This window comes from Dermacentor silvarum, chromosome 5, assembly GCF_013339745.2.
Source record: "Dermacentor silvarum isolate Dsil-2018 chromosome 5, BIME_Dsil_1.4, whole genome shotgun sequence".
Taxonomy (NCBI): domain Eukaryota; kingdom Metazoa; phylum Arthropoda; class Arachnida; order Ixodida; family Ixodidae; genus Dermacentor; species Dermacentor silvarum.
This window is the reverse complement of record NC_051158.1, coordinates 14317741-14337922: the sequence shown is the minus strand read 5'-3', so window position 1 is coordinate 14337922 and position 20182 is coordinate 14317741. Positions and strand designations below refer to the sequence as shown.

Sequence of the window (20182 nt, the reverse complement as noted above, 5' to 3'; positions counted from 1 at the left end):
CATTAATATAAATGGGAAACAGAGGAGGGCCGAGTACTGAACCTTGGCGTACGCCGGAATGAACTGGCCTCAACGAGGAATTTAAAGCGTTAGCAGACACGAATTGTGAGCGTCCGGATAGAGAATATTCGATCCAAGACAGTAGTTTCCCATCAATGTTCAATTTGCCTAATTTAAAAAGAAGAAAACTGCTGCAAACTTTTTTCGAAAGCTTTTGCGAAATCTAGGAAAACACAGTCAGCTATAGAACGACGATCAAGAACTGTATGTAGTTTGTGCGTGAAGGAAACCAGCTGTGTTTCACATGCAGGTAAGGAATAGACGGAAACCATGTTGAGCCTTCGAAAAGAACGAGTTAGCATCAAGGAAGTTAACGATGTTTATGTAAAGGACGTGTTAGAGGATTTTACACGGAATACTAGTTAATGAAATAGGGCTGTAGTTTAAGGGTGATTTTGTACTTCCTGGTTTATTAACTCGAACCACTTTCCTGTCGGATGGCAGCATGGATTCATCAATTGATTGTTGGAATATCTTGGATAGAATATATTTTGGTAGTTTCATTTAAGAAATTAGCATTGATGAGATCAATTCCTGGGCTTGAGGACGCTTTTAATGATTCGATAATTTTTTCGATGCCAAGGGGTTGAATAATTCGTGGATCCATAGTTGAAGAATCAAAACACTGCACGTTGGGAAATGTTGTACACGAGGTTGTAACAAAATTACGACAATATACATCATTATTTAACACTAGGGCAGTCGGCAACAGAGATTACTTCCCCAGCAGAGTCAAGTAATTTACGGTCGGGGTTAATGGTTCGCCAAAAATGTTTTGGATCATTACTGAGTATAGTTGGCAAGGTGTTTTGTAGGAAATTCTTACGAGAACGGCAGTACAAACAGACACAACTGTTAGAGACAACACAAAATCCATAACCGAAGCATTCACACAGACACCCACACGCTCGCCTGCACACGCAACGGCAGTACAAACAGACACAACTGTCACTGTCACAGACAACACAAAATTCATAACCGAAACATTCACACAGACACCCACACGCTCGCCTGCACACGCAACGGCAGTACAAACAGACACAACTGTCACTGTCACAGACAACACAAAATTCATAACCGAAACATTCACACAGACACCCACACGCTCGCCTGCACACGCAAGGGCAGTACAAACAGACACAACTGTGACTGTCACAGACAACACAAAATTCATAACCGAAACATTCACACAGACACCCACACGCTCGCCTGCACACGCAACGGCAGTACAAACAGACACAACTGTCACTGTCACAGACAACACAAAATTCATAACCGAAGCATTTACACAGACACCCACACGCTCGCCTGCACACGCAACGGCAGTACAAACAGACACAACTGTCACAGACAACACAAAATCCATAACCGAAACATTCACACAGACACCCACACGCTCGCCTGCACACCCAAAGACTCAAACAGAAACAGAGGTGGAACTAAGTGAGGCAATGCGGAAACAAACCTGCCAAACAGAAGCAAACGACACGCAGATCTACCCGCCAAAATGCAAATAAATGACAGTCATTGCAAGTTAATAACCACTCTCAGCCACGCAGTACAGAATTTCTGTAGGCTAGAAAAGTTACCAAGAAACGTGCGTGTTACACTTTCCATCTGAAAACGTACACAGACTGCACACAGAACAATATAACCCCCAAGGGACTAACCCTGAAGGCTATACCAGCTCTAGGAACACTCCCACCCCATCATCGTGCAAACTGGCAGACAACATTATACAATGCCTCCTTCTCACTTTTGAATATACTCACGGAACACTGCGAAGAACAACTGGAAAGTTTTAGCCATAGACTTCAGAACATAGCTCTGACACCGGATGAGACGAAAGATTTAGAACAGTACCACGAAGCAGTCTCGAAAACTGGTTCAAAAACAGAGGAAGAAAGCGAACTTCAATCAGAAAACAACCTTCCAGGCAAATGGCTACCTCACGCCAACAAAAGGGAGCTCGAATCTACAAATACCAGACGTGGCTGAAGTCTCCCCAAAATTAAATCAGTCTAATGTTGTAGACATTTCAAAAACATTAAGTAGGGAAGAAATAGGCGTACTTAGCAAGGGCCTAAACTTTTGTCCCACGAACAACACAATAAATGAATTTGAGCTTCACAAGGATCTTTCGGAATTTTCCCGACGAATGCGGATAAGACATTTTTTCGCCGACAACAACACACCAGACACCGGGACGACCCCACTTAGAGCCCAATCTACTTAGACTCCTGAACCAGAACAAGCCGTAGAACTCGACCTATACCTTAAAACTGTCACTAAAGAAATTATAAGCCAATCCAAGACAGCTAAGCGACCTAAAAACATAACTTTATCAGAGAGTCGTATCGTTTCAAATCTTAGTTGCCGGAACGACATTGTCATTAAGGAAGCAGATAAGGGTGGAAGTATAGTTATTTGGCCGATAGATAAGTACAAGCACGAGGCTTACAGACAGCTAAACAACCCTGAGCATTACCGTAAGCTAGACAACGATCCGACGTTACCATACACACTGAAAATTACCAACAGGCTGAAATCACTTTTGGATGATGAATTGATAACACCGTCAGAATTCAAATTTCTTAAACCAAGCAAAAAAGCTGCAGGGCGCTTCTACCTCCTTCCGAAAATTCATAAAATTCGACCCACTGAACTTCACACCGCTAATATCCCAGGGCGTCCGATAGTACCGAACAACAACACCCCGACAGAAAGCCTCTCCACATTTCTTAACCACTTCCTTGGTGACTTTCCGAAAACACTTGCGTCATTTGTACAAGATACCCCCCATCTACTCAGAATTATAGAGGACATTAATACAAAAGGCGCACTACCGCAAAACATAATTCTCGCAATACTAGACGTCACGGCCCTGTACACCAACATTCCAATCCCTGATGGTTTAAACTCGATAAAAGAAACGCTGTCCAAACACAATGCACAACACTCTATTGAAGTATACTTGTCTCTTCTTGAGCTAGTTCTGACATATAATTACTTCGATTACTTCGAATTTGAGGAAAATTACTATCTACAAATACATGGGACAAGTATGGGCACACCTTTTGCACCAACGTACGCGAACATATTTATGGGTACTCTAGAAACGGATTTCCTATCTCGTTGCACCCACAAGCCCCACACATACCTACGATACATAGACGACATATTCATAATATGGGAACATGGTCAGGAAAGTTTAGATAAATTTGTAACTTTCCTAAATTCTTTTCACACAACAATAAAATTCACATCGGAATCTTCAAATGAGTGCATAAACTTTCTGGACACAACAATATATATTGATAATGGGACACTAAAGACAACGCTGTATAGAAAACCTTTTGATAAACAACAGTACCTAGAATATACAAGCCACCATCCCAGACATTGCAAACAAGGTATCTTTAAAGGCCAAGCCACACGACTTCGTCGCATTTCCATTGAAAACCATGACTACATAGACAGACTCGATCACCTTAAGGAAATCCTATTAAGCAGGAACTACCCGAATACTGCCCTTCAGAAAGCCTACACCGCTGCAACCAAGCTTGATCGAGCCAAGGTCCTCAAACCCCGACCTAAGATCACAAGGACAACAATGCCTCTTCTTACTACTAAATTCTCAAACGCACTCCCCAACGTGAACAATATCCTTAGTAAATACCACCCAATTCTCACCAGCAACCAGAAACTTAATAAGATCTTTCCCGACCTGCCCAGAGTAGCCTACAGACGGAACAGTAATTTCAAGGACATTCTTGTACACGCCAAACTAAGGACAAAGACGAAGCCAACATCCGGTCCCTGTGGCCGCTCCAGGTGTTCCACATGCAAACATATTCACTCTACTACTACAGTAAAAAGTACAGCGTCAGATTACATTCACAAGGTAACTTCGAATTTCACCTGCACGTCAAGCAACGTAGTCTACTGTCTAGAATGTGCCGCTTGTAACAAGCAATACATAGGTGAGACTGGACAAGAAATGCACACGAGACTCAACGGCCATCGCGCAGATACAAAACACAATTTACCTAAAGCAGTAGCCAGCCACTTCAATGAGCATGGCCACATATTTGATGAAGCAAGACTCTATATACTACAAACAAATTTTCGTTCACCTCGCGAGAGAAAATATACAGAATCATACCTCATACACAAGTTTAAATGCCTGCACCCGACGGGGATGAATTTATCACGTGGCAACTTAGAATCGCTAAAAGCAGTGACATAAACCTTAAATTGTTATGCCATTAACAAAGGCGCAAAACAAGTTAAGCCTCCAGCTAATCTCGATGCTCAACCTCACCTATTCTCCCATTTCCAGTCCTTCCCTGCATCTCCCCTACCACTCAATTTATTATCCTCCTCCATGCTTTTACTCATTGATCAACCATACGAACGCTTTTCCAGGTACACCTGTCCCCCCGTGTTTATGTTTCAAATTACATTTCTTCCGCTGTCACTCTCCTGTGCCGTCCCCCCCCCCCCCCCCCCCCCATCCTCCCTCAACGTTGACTCACCTATTCTTCCATTTCCAGTTCTTCCCTGCACCTCCCCTACCACTCAATTTATTATCGTCCTCCATGCTTTTACGCATTGATCAACCATACGAGCGCTTTTCCAGGTACACCGGTCTCCCCCTTCCCGCCCCCATGTTTTATATTTCTGATATTTTTTTCTCCACTGTCACCCTCCTGTGCCGGTCTTTTTTTTTTTTTTTCTCCTCACAAGATCCACACCGAGACAGTCCAAAATCCCAGACGCCAGGATACAATTTTCGGCGCCTTGATCACACAGGGTCTCGCCAATTCTGTATACCACCGCGACGACGCCTACGGCGAACTAGTGAGGCTAACGTCCCTTGACGGACCAAGCTGCTCTCTGTCAACCACAAAATTACCCGATGCTACGCTACTCAAGTCATGCTTTCAACTCGTATTGTTACTTGCACACTGACCGGCTCTTCAGGGACCCCAAACGCACGCCGCCCACGACACCTCCGAACGCTCACTCGCCTCTCGCTCCCCCAACCCCCTCTGACGTTATTTCTTTTTTTTCTAAATTTTTTTTTTTTTGCCGCTTTCTCGCTCTCCCGCTCTTGTCCCCTCGTCTTAGAAACCGCGCCTAGCCAGCCAAGCGCCCGAGCTCATTTTCTTTTCAGTCTCTCCCTTTACAGCCAGCCACAGCCGACATCGACGTGACGTCACTCCACTAACCCTTTAAAACTAACCCGCCGAGGATGACGAGACCGCCTTTGACGAAGATAGGTCCTCCTATCGAAACGTTGGCCAGCCTTTCTGAGGCACCTTATCCCTGTTCATAATCCTTATTCCTCGTGTGCTACTCCATTAGTCAGCCATCTTTTTTTTATTTTGGATTACGAGAACGTTGTAATGCGAAGACATAATCATTATTCGCTTTCACATATGCGACCCACTGCTGCTTTCCGGAGGGAGAATGCTTGGCAGAGCGATAGAGCAGTTTTTTTTTTTTCGTTACAAAGTCGTTTTAAATGCGAGTTATACCAAAGTGCTTTGCAATGCGAAGAAATAGTGCGCATAGATATACAGTTGCAGCGGAAAACGATTGACGCAAGTGACCGATAAGATTAATAGCGGCAGGCGACGCTGTTGTGCCCTAGCACGCCGGAAACGAGAGAGTGTCATGTCTCTGAAACATGAATCATGTGGCACTTTAGATACCCGATCGGTCACTTGTGCTAATCTTTTTGCGTTGCAGCTGTGCGTGTCTGTCAATTATTTCATGCACTTACGTTGTAAACGTATTCCATCTAGTCTCGGTTGTTCGACTTCCGAAATCATCTCAGAAAACGTTTAGAAATCTATGCAGTTCATTATTAATAGCTTCAAAGTTGGCTTTGTTGTAATTACGAAGGCTCTTTTTGATTCTCCGGTTTATAGGCTGACAATATTTTACGTCAAAACAGAGCGCTGAATGATCGCTTATACCTCACAGATACGATAAATCAGAGACCATATCAGGACATTTCGTTAGTATAAGGTCTAGCGTATTTGCTGTTTCCCAATAGGTTTTCCAGCCACGGTTTCCAGCTTGTTTCCCAATAGGGTGGGAAACAAGCTGATAAAGAGAAAATACGGAGCAATGATTGATTGAAAATGCGGAGCAATGAATTATCAAGTTAAAGCGTTCTGATGAAAACGGTCTTGAAACCGGAGGATCAGAAGATCAGGAAATGTAGGGAAAGTTAAAGTCTCCCAGGAGAAAAATGAAAGCGTTAGGATGACGTACAATAATGGTATCAATGGCGTCATGCAAATGGGCAGCAACATTTGAGCTATCATTGGGCGGACGACAGCAAACCCCAAACACAAAGCTTTTATGACCCATACAGTTTCAAGATTAGTTTGAACACGAATATAAGAAGAGGGAATATCTCGCGAAATAGCCACCATAACACCGCCTCCTATACACGTGATTCACGGTCATAGCGATAAATGGTGAAGCTGGGCGCGTCCCGAAATATTTCGTTGTCAGCAATTCTTGGGTAAAGCCAGGCTTCCGTGAGCGCAATGATAGCTGAATTGCACGTGTCAACAATTGATTTAAGTGACTCTTGCTTATTAAGTACGCTTCCGACATTTGCCAAAAGTACAGACACTGGGTGCCGGCAACAAACCACCACGTACCTTCGCGCTCATCTATGCTGGTGTTTCACCACTCAAGTTTGGAGCAGATACACTGCTAGACGATTCACCGGAAATGGGTGGGTTTAGCTCTTTAGTAGAGAGGAATAGCTTGTCCGAAACGCAGGCGGACCGGGCGTTGGGGCGGAGGCGTAAACGTGAGCGGCCTGTGTGGTGCTGCTACCTAGTGGCGCAGAGATCAAACAGAGAAAGACAGCTAATATAGCAATAACCAAGTGTATTCTACTTCGCTGCTGGTGTAAATTTTCGGCAGCAACACGATTACGTGCACCACTATATTTTTTTAAAAAGGAAAAAAAAAAAGACGAACGTTTAGTTGCGGCCGGAGGACCGGCCTTCGTCGGAGGTAAACATTCTCACTCCGACGAAGGACACCAACCGAAACGTTAGTCAGTAAATATGCCATAAACGTTCGTATTTTTTCCCTTTTTTTTAAAATATACCTTCGGGTCTAGCGCGAAACCCTTCATCTTGTATGCATATCTTCTGCTTCCTTCTGGGGTATTACGTGCCAAAGTATGCATATATATATATATATATATATATATATATATATATATATATATATATATATATATATCAGGATAGTATTCTGAAGAATGCTGGACCCTGGGCCAAAACGTCAATGATTCCAAGTAAGATTGCTGTGGCTACGGTTTTATGTAGCAGACAGATATAATCTGCACGCGTAGAAATCGTGCCATGGCCGACACGTTAGTAAAGCCGCGTTTTCGTGCGTGTGCCATTTCCTTCTTCACACACTCACACTTATATATATATATATATATATATATATATATATATATATATATATATATATATTGCTGCCAAGTTGATAGCGGGTGAAATGCATTCCCTGAGAAAAGTATAAGTACACGTGTAAATAAATATAGGCAATGACATTAAGAGAGCAGTCTAACACAAATGACCACCAATTGAATCACCGATATAAAGCGGGAAGTTCTTTATCTGAGAGTGCATTTCTGGTGCACTGACGTAGCACAAGCAGAACTACTTAGTCAAAAGCAAGCGATTCTGCTGACACGTAGATGCCTTGCTGGACTGTCAATGGATATAACATCAGCTACTCAGTTACAGCGCCGCCTCATCGTGAAGCCACAGAACCACAAGCCTAATATCAGGTGCGCCTTCACCAGGCGCTTCGTCCCTCCTGCCTGTCGCACTGCGTCCATGCAGTGTTTAAGAGCGCCACAGCTGCACCACACTCGGTACAGTAACGGTATATACAGTACAGCTTCCATAATACCCCAGCCACAGATTCTCACGCGAGTTCGCCCATGGCCTTCACCACCAAGCAGACATTGTTCGGCTTCGGAAGCTGCCTCGACTGGCGGCCCACGTCATTCGTGACCACTTTCACATCGGACAGACTGTGCAGCGTCTGCAACCTCGTCGCTCCCACGTTGGCCACGTTGCCCTGCCACCACACAGTGTGCAAGACGTGCTACGACCTCCGCCCACGCGACCACTGCCTCCTGGACAGTCGACCCTTCCGGGAGGTGCACGTCGTGTGGAAGACCTTCTGCAGGGACGACGTCCTTCGCCTCGACGTACGCTGCTGGAACGCGCAACACGGCTGCGACTTCGTGGGCGCCGCTCCCTCGATGCTGGAACACTTTGCCAATGCCTGCGCCTACCACGCCGTGAACTGTCGCACGTGCGGTCGCAAGGTCGTGCACGGGGACCTCTGGAAGCACCTTGAGTCCGGCTGCTCGTCACATTGTTTCGCCACCGAGCGAGAACCGCTGAGCGGCAACCTCGCGAACACGGGCCTGGAACTCGGGCAAGACCTCGAAAAGCTCGAGAACTCCGCTGAGCGAGTGATCGTCGCACAGCGGCCTATTGCCGAGACGGACAGAGCGACGTCGTCAGCGAAAGTCGCCGACGCAGCCAATGCCGCCCCGCGACACGCGAGCGAGGCCAGCCTCCCGGTCGACAGTCGAACCGCGCTCCCTGGGGACGACCGCGGAGAGATCGAGGATGTTCCTGCTGGAAGAATACAGAGCGCCGCAGATTTCCTCGAAGAGTCGAAGCGGAGCTTGGAAGACCAGGCCGTAGAAGCAGCAGCTGAAGGAGCGGCTGCGGTCCTCGCCGCCTCTGGTTCCAACACCGAGGCCTCTGGTGCAGTCTGGACTGCGGTGGTCGTCCCTGAGAACGCACTGGCTCGTAGGAGAGCGGCGTCGCAGAGAGAAGCGGGCGTGGGTCTGCGACACGCAGCTGGTGTCGGCGCAACCGCCAGTCATCCGACAAGCGTTTCCGAGCCTTATGAATGGCGCATAGATGACGTGCCATCCTTCATAGCTTTTCGGTTGAACTCGGATCGTCCGAAACGTCTGTTCAGCGCAACGCGGTATTATTACGGCTACCGGATTATGGCGGAAGTTGTTGTTTCTCCCACGCCTCCTTACAAAATTCGACTCAAGGCGTACGCGTTCAGTGGAGCATTCGACCAAGTCCTGACGTGGCCCGTGAATAGAACGCCGACGCTGCAGTTCGTTCATCCAAGCGATTGCAGCCGCGACTTGATAATGAGCGAGACGACGCCGTGGGGGAAGGACTTTACCAATGGCACCCCTCGAGGAGCCCTCTACACGTGGTCGGGCGAGACGTTCACAAGCGTCGCCGATTTAAAAGAGCGAGGCTACATCGCAAACAACAAACTTAGCTTCCGTTTCAATTTGGAGTAGCTGGCAGCTGATAAACCGATGTTCATACTTGTCCACAGACCGCTTGTCCACATTAGCGTGCGTTTGCTTTGTTTCGCTGTGGCCAACATTGTTCTTTTATTTTAATTTTTATTGTACGCACTCGGACACGCAAACCTCGTCTTAAACGAGGAAAACATTTTTAGCGGCACCAGGCGAGGACTACACAATGCGCTATCCGTCCACGACTGCTGGCGCTAAATCTGTTCGCCAAGTTAGTGTACCAACATGCCCAACCGACAGCAGTATTAAACTTCGTTTTTAACCGCGCTTTTACCCTTCCGGAACACAATTGGCGGATACACGCCTTGTTTTATTTTGCAGCGCTCGAAATGTGCGAAATTCTTGTTTTCGTTCCTGCCTGCGATACGTGCAATAAAAGTCAAGATCTGCATCCTGCGAAGCATTTTGGTTCGCCGTAAATTCGTGTCCACTATAGGTCTATGCACTGTGCTGTTTCCTTGGCAATAAATAAGCGTATTTTGCTCGGTAAAAGCTGGAAGACTTCTCAACACAATGCTTATTGAAGAACGGGAAACACTTCTTGAAAAATACAACCCGCCATGGTGGCTTAGCTGCTATAGTGTTGTGCTGCTAAGCAAGAGGTCGCGGGATCAAATCCTGGCCGCGGCGGCCGCATTTCGATGGGGGCGAAATTTTAAAACGGCCGTGTCCCGTGCACTGGGGGCACGCTAAAGAACCCCACGTGGTCAAAATTAATCCGGTGTCCCCCGCTACGGCGTGCCGCATAATCAGGTGGTGGTTTTGGCACGCAAAACCCCAGAATTTAATCTTTTTTTTCGAAAAGTACTTTGGTCACTTTCTGCCGCAGAGACTGCGGCTGCTCACCCACGCTGGAAAGGACCGAGGTGGTGTGCAGAGAAGTAAGCAAACAAACTCGGTAAACATCTTAAAAGCGATAGATATTCACAGGATGAGGGACGCGTGTGTCACCTACACTTCGGGTTTCTTTTTTTTTTTTATATGCGGAAGCATTTCTATGTGCCTACCCAACGAGGAAACCCGTCCGTCACGGAAGACGAGATCGCTTTCAAGATAGGCACGCAGCAGCGAGCAAATTGACTGAGCGGCGAGAACACAGCGCACACGAAGCTATCGGCGCTCGGCGCACTCTGTCCCCTTGGCAGATAACTTGGGCGCGGACGCGCCATAGGCAGTACGGCTGATAATGGTTCGCATGGAGGAGGAGGCAGCATCATCGACCACGTCAACGTACGAGGTGCACCAAACGTGACACTGTTCAATTACGTCACGTACTACAGCATGCATCGACCAGGGCTCATCATCCAAACGCACCATCACATAACATGCGTGAACATTGCTACTACTCGCCACTTCGTCGTGTGATTTTCTTTTCTTTCCTTCCTTTTTTAAATTCTTTATTTTTACTTATTTTTTCTCTCTCTCTCCTTTCGCATCCCTTTACCCCTCCCCCGGTACAGGGTAGTCAACCGGAGATAACCTCTGGTTAACCTCCCTGTCTTTCCTTTACCTTTCTCTCTCTCTCGTCGTCTCGGGATATAGTCTCAGTTAACATTTCGGTATTGCAACCGCGCTTCTCCGTTTCACGATCATTTCGCGGTGTTTCTTGCAAATATGACAATGACAATGATGTTTATTTGCATCAGTACATGACGCGAGGGGCATGCAGAAAAAGCCACCACACGGACAGCTTGACGAAGCCGCAGCCCCCCCCCCCCCCCCCCCCCCCCCCCCCCCATTGGCGTTTACGCGACGTTAGCACACACACAGGCAGTACATCATTGTTTGCGAATGTCATTTGCACAAAATTGAGCATCGCGAACCATGCAAAGCAAATGAAGAAAAAAAATTGTGTCCTAACAACAGGGCATATTAAAAAGAAAAAGAAAAAAGCATCTCCAACCAATAAGGAGAGATAAGCAATGGTAGGCTTAACGGTATCGCAACTGTTCGAAAAAACACGAGGGCGAGAAAGATACAATCAAAAACACAAGCCGTAACAATAACATTTCTCATACAGACTAAACAAACGAAAGAACCAAGAATATATTATATACAATGGGACTAGTTAGTTCCGATAAGGGAAAAAAAAAAACTTTGCGAAAGCCAGGGGAAAAAAATCTAGTGCAGACAGAAATAACTATACAGAGCTTTCAAAGAGGTATTTATTTTCCAATCCACTGGTTTCGTTGTGCAATTTATTCAGTAGCCTTGGCAGATAGTTACGAAGAGTTTGTTGTCCGTATGTCGTTATAACAGTTTCCACTTTCCAACACTCTCTCGTCCTTGTCGTATATGTTGTAATGTTGATTTTTAGATCCGCTAGTGTTCTTAGAAAGCTGACTCCATTTTTTATTTCTTGTTTGTATGCTCTACAGAGTACTCGTACATATTGGCAATTGGCATTATATTATATTTTATGAAAAAAATCACGCGTATGAACATATTTTGGAACGCTTTCTACGACTCGTAAGATTTTTTTTTTTTTTTTTGCAGTACATAAAGTTTTTCCAAATTTCCCTGTGGTAGTAGCCCAAACTAAGTGACAACAGTTTAGACTAGAAAGAAACAGTGTGTTGAAAATCAGCATCATTATTTTTGTTGGCAGTATATGACGGTTACGGTAAACAAGCCCGATTGTTTGAGATAATTTTGTCGCAAAGGAATTTACATGCACATACCAAACACAGCAGCATACGACGACGAAACAGTAGGTGATTCGCAGCAAATGCTTACGTATCCCTTAGATAACTCTGCGTGCGCTTTTTTTTTTTTTTTGCCACACACCAAACACTCTGTACTACATGGTATGGGAATGCGACCGAAACACTAACATCCCCCTTGTCCTACAAACCGGAGCAGTGGCAGACTTAGCTCACCAGCCTCAATTCCGATGACCAGTGCCAGCCAGTGAACAGGGCAATGAAGGTGGCCAGGTCACATGACTTCCTGGACTAAGGCGGCCATCCGCAAGGAAGGCGACCAAACTTAGTCTTTTCTTAGAAGTCCATTGTTTCCCTCTTTTTATCTATTTTATATCTCTCTTCGAACCCGATGGAGTTAAAAAAACCTACACCGCTCTACCCTCCGACTTATCCGTTCCACCGACGACGTGAGCTTGACCATTGGCACAGGGCGAAAAAAAAATGGACATTCATCGCAGCTTTTGGAATCTGTGCAAAGTGAAGCTGTCGTGAAGCGGTTAATTAAGAGCTTTAAAAATGTTGGTAATTTTGAACCGATTTTGCAGCGTAGCAATCACGTGCGCGCTGGGTAAATCAGCAAGACGCGGAGATCCTCCGCACGTGACCCACGCGATCACTAAGCACACTATAGCTGTCTTCGGGATCTGCCCACTCTTCATCACGCTATATCTGGAAGCAGCGTAGTCTGCAGCGCTATATCTGGAAGCAGCGTAATATCCGGGACCGGCCCACCTTTCCCGGCAAGAAGTCGACCGAACAGACCACGCCAAATTCCAGTGGAAACGACGTGGAAAGCGTTGCTTCAATAAATGGATTATGCTCTTCTAGGAGTATACTTGTTTACTGAAGATATTTAGGTATACCGTTTGTTGTTCCACGGCGTAATTCTGTAGGGAACTGGCCACTTGCACACCTTTAGAGGGGTAGAACAAATAGGGGTGCATGTAAGCCCACGAGGGTTGCAATGTGGGCTTGGTGCATGTATGGTAACGCATTTTGAATAACTTTTTACCGTGGCGCGATTAAAAGATAGGACAGAAGAAGACACACCCGGCGCTGTGTGTGTCCTTGTGTGTCTTCTTTTGCCCTGTCGTTTAATCGCGCTACGGTAAACCTATTCAAGATGCATCTAAGCCGATCGTCGCATGAGTTCGCTCCTGCAAGTGAACTCAGCAAAGCCCTAGAGAATTCGGCAGGGGTTCGCACGAAACGATGTATTTGCCCAGAAGCACGATTCGGACTCTTTGAGGTGCGGACAGGTGAAGATGGAAGCTGGATACGCTGTCGCGCAGTTTCGGCGCCTGGTTATTTGTGGTGCGCTTTGTTTCAGATGCAGGCTCCGAGAGTGGCGGTACCTGTCCGCGCACATCACGGAGGCCACAATAAGGAGGACGATGAGACACAGTGGCGTGCATCTCGGAGATGCTCTTGAGAAGGCGGCGGTGCTCTTTGTGATAGCTACACAGCTGGTCTTGCAGTAAGTATAGCCTTGAGCAGGAGAAATTGCTGGTACACCGTGACTTGTCAATTTCCCACCGGACGTCCGAGTTATTATGGCTCGAGGTTTGCGAAGCGGTGCTATCATTGCAGATAAAAACGACTACATATTGCTAGCAATCTGTAGTATATTGTAGTTAGTACTAGTTAGTAGTACTAGTAAGTCCAGATAAACAAGAGACGTTTAGAGTATTGGCGGAAAAAATTACGGAAGAGATTGATAGAAGCGGAGTCGTTGCAGGCATAGGTTGGCGCTGCTGTTCCTCGACTGTCCCCGGATTCCCCTACGGTCATCGACAACAGCCGACGCGGCGCCTATAAAGCTGCCTCACCTACGCGCGGCGCTCTGTGGGCTTGGTGGCTGTGCCACGATGCAGTCATCTAACCCGTTCGCCTATGCTACGCAGGTCAGTAAGCTGTATTGTCTTTTCACAAAAAAATCAAGCGACTACTGTCTTCTGCAGCTACCAAGCCCACAGTGCTGCCTTTCCGTTGCTATTGAGTGTGCTGATGTTGTACGTGCTTTGTTGTTATTGGCCGGCGATGTCGAGACAAACCCAGGTCCTGACGCGGTTCTCGATGAACTAAAAAAACTATCTGCTGGTCAGTCACAACTACTCACCGAGGTTCAAGGTCTTAAAAATCAACTAAAAACTACGGAACAAGCTATATCTGCCCTCAGTAACAGATTATCCGACCTAGAAACTCACTATCAAGACCTGGTTGCCCTACGCACCGATATAGATTCGATATGCGCTAATGCCACCCAAACAGCCAAAGACATCAGAGAAATAGAAGCCCGCCTGGATGACGCGGAAAATCGCTCGCGGCGCAACAATCTAATTTTTTATAATATCGCAGATAACAATAAATCGGAAACCTACGCCGAATCTGAAGAAACAGTCCTTCGCCTCTGCCGTGATCACCTAAATATAACCATTGACCCGAAAGAAATTGAACGGGCTCACCGTCTTGGACGCCATTCTGCTGGGCGTGTTCGCCCAATAATAGTTAAATTTACATTTTTTAAAACCAAGGAGTTTATCCTTTCCAATGGCCGTAAGTTGAGAGGGACTGATTACGGCATTGGGGAAGACTTTTCACGCCCTGTCCGAATCGCACGAAAGCACCTCATTACATTTGCCAAAACTAAAGCCACAAAATTTTCCTTGCGCTACAAGACATTGTCCATTGGCCCTAAGCGCTATGTATTCGACGAGCCATCGCAAACGATAAAAGAAATCGCATAGCATACGGCCCGTCGTCAAGTAACTAAACTTCCTCGTAACAGCCCTCGCGGTAAATTACCAGCTCTTTCTTTTTCTATTATCTTTACAAATATACGCAGTTTCCTCCCCAAGCGCGAGCACATTTGTAATCTTGTTTCATCATCGGCCAGCAACATACTTATACTAACGGAAACATGGCTAACAGATGACATCACCGATACAGAAGTTTTAGCTGACCTACCTAACTTTAATATTTTCCGTAAAGACCGCAAGGGCTCCAGAGGAGGAGGTGTTCTAATTGCCACTAACCAGCAATTGCCCTGTTCAGTCATTAACATCCCATCAGAACTTGAAATACTATGGGTAATCTGCCGTTCTGCACCTCAAACCGTCATACTAGGCGTCTGCTACAGACCCCCCCACAGCTATCCCAGTTTTACTTGTAACCTAAATGATAGCCTAAATCAACTTAATGCTGCACATCCCAACGCGCGCATCCTTCTTTTTGGTGATTTTAATTTTCCGTCTATTGACTGGCAGAACTTAACACCAACAAACAATACAGAAATAACCAACTTCGTTGACGTGTGTTTAAATTTCAATCTCACGCAGTTAGTAACTAAACCCACACGCGTCGTACGTGAATCGTCAAACATCCTGGATCTCATACTAACTAATCACCCTGAAACTTTATCAACTCTTACTTATCTCCGCGAAATTAGCGACCACAAAGTTCTGCATGCTACTTTCGCCTTCATCCCGGAATCGCGCCAAACGTTCCATAAAACGATTCGCCTTTACGACAAAGGCAATTACAATGAAATCAATCACCAATTGCTGGCTTTTTTTCCAAACTTCGAAGGGTGTTTCCATGAACGATCAATTGAACATAACTGGCTTACTTTCAAAACCAAAATTACAGAACTAACAACCAAATTTATTCCCACCATTACATTTCGTGCCAATCATAATAAACCATGGTTCTCAAAGTCATTGAAAACAATTGAGAACAAAAAGAAGCGCCTTTTCCGTGCAGCAAAACAAAACCCGAGCGCATGCGTATGGAACAAATATTACGAGGCCGAGTCAACATATTTACAGTCCATTAGTAATGCCAAACGCGCATTCTTTCAAACTGACCTGCCGAAGATATTAACCAATAACCCGAGAAAGTTCTGGCAAGTTCTAAACCCCAATAAGACGCCCATCATCACACTTACTAACACACTTGGTGAGGAGGTGAGCGACGTTGAATGTGCAAATATGTTTAACACTGCATTCTCATCCGTCTTCACAAACGAAACCGATATGCCACCATCTGTTCCAACTGGCCAGCCGAGATCACTTATGCCATCAGTCACATTTTCTGCGCATGGCATTAGCTGTATCATTGAACATATTAAGATGTCATCTTCTGCAGGTACTGATGAAATCACCAGCAAACTGTTAAAGAATACTCGACATGCCATCTCAGTGTATCTATCATTACTGTTCACGCAATCACTTTCCACAGGTAGCATACCCAGCGATTGGAAGGTCGGGAAGGTCGTTCCGGTCTTCAAATCAGGTAACAAAGAATCGCCCCTCAATTACCGCCCCATCTCTTTAACAAGTGTACCATGTAAAATCATGGAACATGTCATCTATTCTCATATAATGAATTTTCTTGACTCTACTAATTTCTTTCATCCTTCTCAACACGGATTCCGTAAGAACTTATCCTGTGAGACTCAATTAGCTATTTTCGTCCATGACTTGCATGTAAACCTTGATTCTAACCTTCAAACTGACGCAGTCTTCTTGGATTTTGCGAAAGCTTTCGACAAGGTGCCTCACAAGCGGTTAATACTAAAACTGTCTTTGTTAAATTTACATCCTGACATATTGCAGTGGATAAAGGAATTTCTGGCTAACCGTACCCAATTTGTCCGCGTTAATAATCACACCTCTAGTTCTCTTCCAGTAACGTCAGGTGTACCGCAAGGGTCAGTCCTTGGTCCCCTCTTATTTTTAATATATATTAACGACCTACCAACGCATGTCTCTTGTAACGTCCGTATCTTTGCTGATGACTGTGTTATCTATCGCACTGTTAATAACCCCTCTGATCAACTAGCTCTCCAAAGTGACCTAAACTGCGTCCAGAACTGGTGTAACCGATGGCTCATGGAACTAAACCCCAATAAATGCAAACTCGTGTCGTTCAACCGAAAACGTAATCCTCTCCTGTTCCCTTATACTATCTCGCATGTCACCATAGAATTAACACAGTCTTATAAGTACCTCGGCGTAACGTTGTCTAATGACCTAACCTGGAACGCGCATGTCACTAAAATCGTATCATCTGCTAACAAAAGCCTTGGATTCTTAAAACGTCACCTACGTCACGCGCCACCAGACCTAAAACTGCTTGCCTACAAGTCACTCGTACGCTCTAAGCTGGAATATGCATCTGCCATCTGGAGCCCTAACCAAAAATATCTTATAAAGTGCCTAGAATCAGTACAAAATCGTGCCACAAGATTCATTCATTCATGCTATTCATACAATACCAGTATATCATCGTTGAAAGCAGAGTCCGGCATATCAACCCTTGCTTGTCGGCGTCGTATCGCTAGTTTGTACTTATTCCATAAGTTTTTTTACAGCTCACTTAATCATCCACCCTACATCAGTCCTCCGGCACGCATTTCACTCCGCATTGGTCATCCCCTCCAAGTCGCCTGGCCACGTGCGCACACTACCACTTTTGCCTCATCATTCTTCCCGCGCTCAGCCTCGGACTAGAACGGCCTTCCACACGACATCGCCGCAATCACCTGCCCATCCGCCTTTTTGAACAGTATAACTTCCATATTTAACCGCGAGCAAACATGTACTTAAACATCCTTTCCTTGGTGTATTTACTTACTTTATGTGTATTTATTTACTTTATACTTGTTGCCCACCCCTTATGTAATACCCCCAACCCTGGGGGCCTTTAAGGTAATAAAGTGAAGTGAAGTGAAGATAGGTAACTGCACAATATACAGATAGGGGTTTTAATGAAGAGAGAAAAGATTAAGGAGAGAGAGGCAGAACGCTGGACGGAGATGTAGCAAATTCTGATTATCCCAAGCAGGCTATTCGCCCCGTTTGAAAATGAATTTCAATAAACATCATCATCATCATTTTTACTATAAAGGAGCCGCATATTCGTGAAGGGTGCCTGCAAACTCTCCTCCTCGAAGGGGTGAGGGGAAGCGTGCACTAGGCACACTACTGTCTTGAGTCGCGATGGAGTGTAGAGTGAAGAAACCCTCTAGGGTAAGCCTTTATGGCTTCCTTCGATCTTGAGTCGAGCAGGTGCAGGTCTGCTTTATGATCAAGTGAAAATATCGAGTGGTGCCTACGACATAAAACGCAGCGCAGGAATTTGAAACTGCTCCCTGAGTTAATAGCACTACTGCATGAGCTCTACTGCACGGTAAAAAGTAAGGCAATTAATGGACGCTGCATGAACAATCACATCCCATAACCGAAGCAAGCAGCCATAAAAACAACGTAAAGAAACGCTTGCAAGTACGGGTAGCAATCACCATCATCGTCGTCATCATCATCATCAGCCTATTTTATGTCCGCTAGACGACGAAGGCTTCTTCCAGCGATCTCTAATTACCCTTGCCTTGCGTACCTTTAACACTCGCCCATTTCATAACTTCATGACACCCCTCTGCCGTATTCGACAGCGCTTCTGTTCTCCCTTTGCAAAAACCGGTCATCTGTCCACGCATTACATACCTGTCCAACTCCATTTTCTCCCTCCTAATATTAACTACAATATCGTCCACTCCCGTTTCCTCTCCAGTGCACACCGCCGTCTTCGTGTTTCTTAACGGTAGACTCCTATCATTCTTGGTCCATTGCTTGTTGCGCCGTCCGTAGCTTCCCAAGTTTCTTTGTTAAATGAAACTAATGTTGCGCTTGGTGGTTTATGAAACTTCGGACAAAGCCAATACGCAAAGCGGACGAGTACGAGAGGGCAGAAACACGGAATGGCGCTCCCTTATTTTTTAACATACAAGTTTCTGCCCCATAGTACCGGCAGAGTGCAATGATTGCGCACTTTTCGTAAGCATATTTTTCTGATCCAACACGACTGTTTCTGGTATTAACGTATGTCATCAAAAAGAATGGATGTCAAGGAAGTACTGTTACAAATGCTAAGAAAGAATAAAGTTTCTACGTTAAAGAGGACTCGATACAGAATGAAAACATGAAACCACGTATCTTCAGCCCAATGAGAAACAGCTATAGCAACGTTGGAGCGCACAAAGCATCATGCAGATGTTGAAAGAGCGGGTATTATTGCAATTCTGCGAATATTGCACGTGCACGACTTTAGAAATGGCCATATTGCATTTGCAAAACTGGCGCACCCTACTATTCCAGAAGCCGCTCTATATTGAATAAATCAACATAGAGCCCTCTGCACCGAACGGTTCATAGGTCGCATTTCTGAACGAACCATTTCATTTCCCTTTATTTTCAAATATTCACCGACTCTTTAGATGCCCTAAAGGCACTCACGGCGACGCCCAGAGTAGGCACGTGGGCGCATGATATTAAGGTCGCATGCGCATCCCTTCATCGGGATTACGGCATGGGTGTGCGAGTGGACTGGGTCCCGGGGCACTCGGGCAGCATCGGCAACGGTGCGGCCCACAGTGCAGCGAGCGAGCTGTTATTTTCCCGCTCATCTCCCCGGGGCCCAGTCCCTCTCACTCATGTGCGTCTGGATCCGGATGAGGAGCGCGAGCGACTTAAAGTCCAAGCCAAACGGGAGCTGAAGGCGAAGGTACCGCACAATGCCCACCCTTTGCCCAAGGGGCTTCCTCGGGGCGCGCAAGTCCTGGTGCATAAGGCCAGGACGGGCGCAGCACTCACCGAAGACGTTCTGGCTAAGTGGCGCGCGTACGCCGCTTCAAAGAAGACGCGAGGCCATCAGAGGCAACGTAAAGACAATGAGGAGGAGGAAGAGACGGAGGCGAAAGTGATGTCTTCATCAGTGACGTGCAGTACGTGCGACATCGGTGCTCGACCGACAATCAGGCATCTATTGTGGGACTGTCCCGGTCTCGCGGCAGTAAGAGACAAGCACAAGGGACGCGGCATTACCTCACTGGAGGCATGGACCACGCCGCCCCCTCAGGCCGATGCCCGACGAACTATCAACTCCTTATGGGAGTTTGTGCGCGAGGCCGGCTTGACCGGCAGGT

The 20182-nt window shown here is 46.0% G+C and overlaps 1 protein-coding gene across 1 annotated transcript; it reads left to right on the top strand.

The window, feature by feature from the left end:
* Positions 1 to 14001: 14001 nt before the first annotated feature.
* LOC119452765 (uncharacterized) lies at positions 14002 to 15339 on the top strand. Its single transcript, XM_037714713.2, has one exon. The coding sequence runs from the start codon at positions 14067 to 14069 to the stop codon at positions 14943 to 14945; it is 879 nt and encodes a 292-aa protein (XP_037570641.2). The 5' UTR covers positions 14002 to 14066; the 3' UTR covers positions 14946 to 15339.
* Positions 15340 to 20182: the final 4843 nt, after the last annotated feature.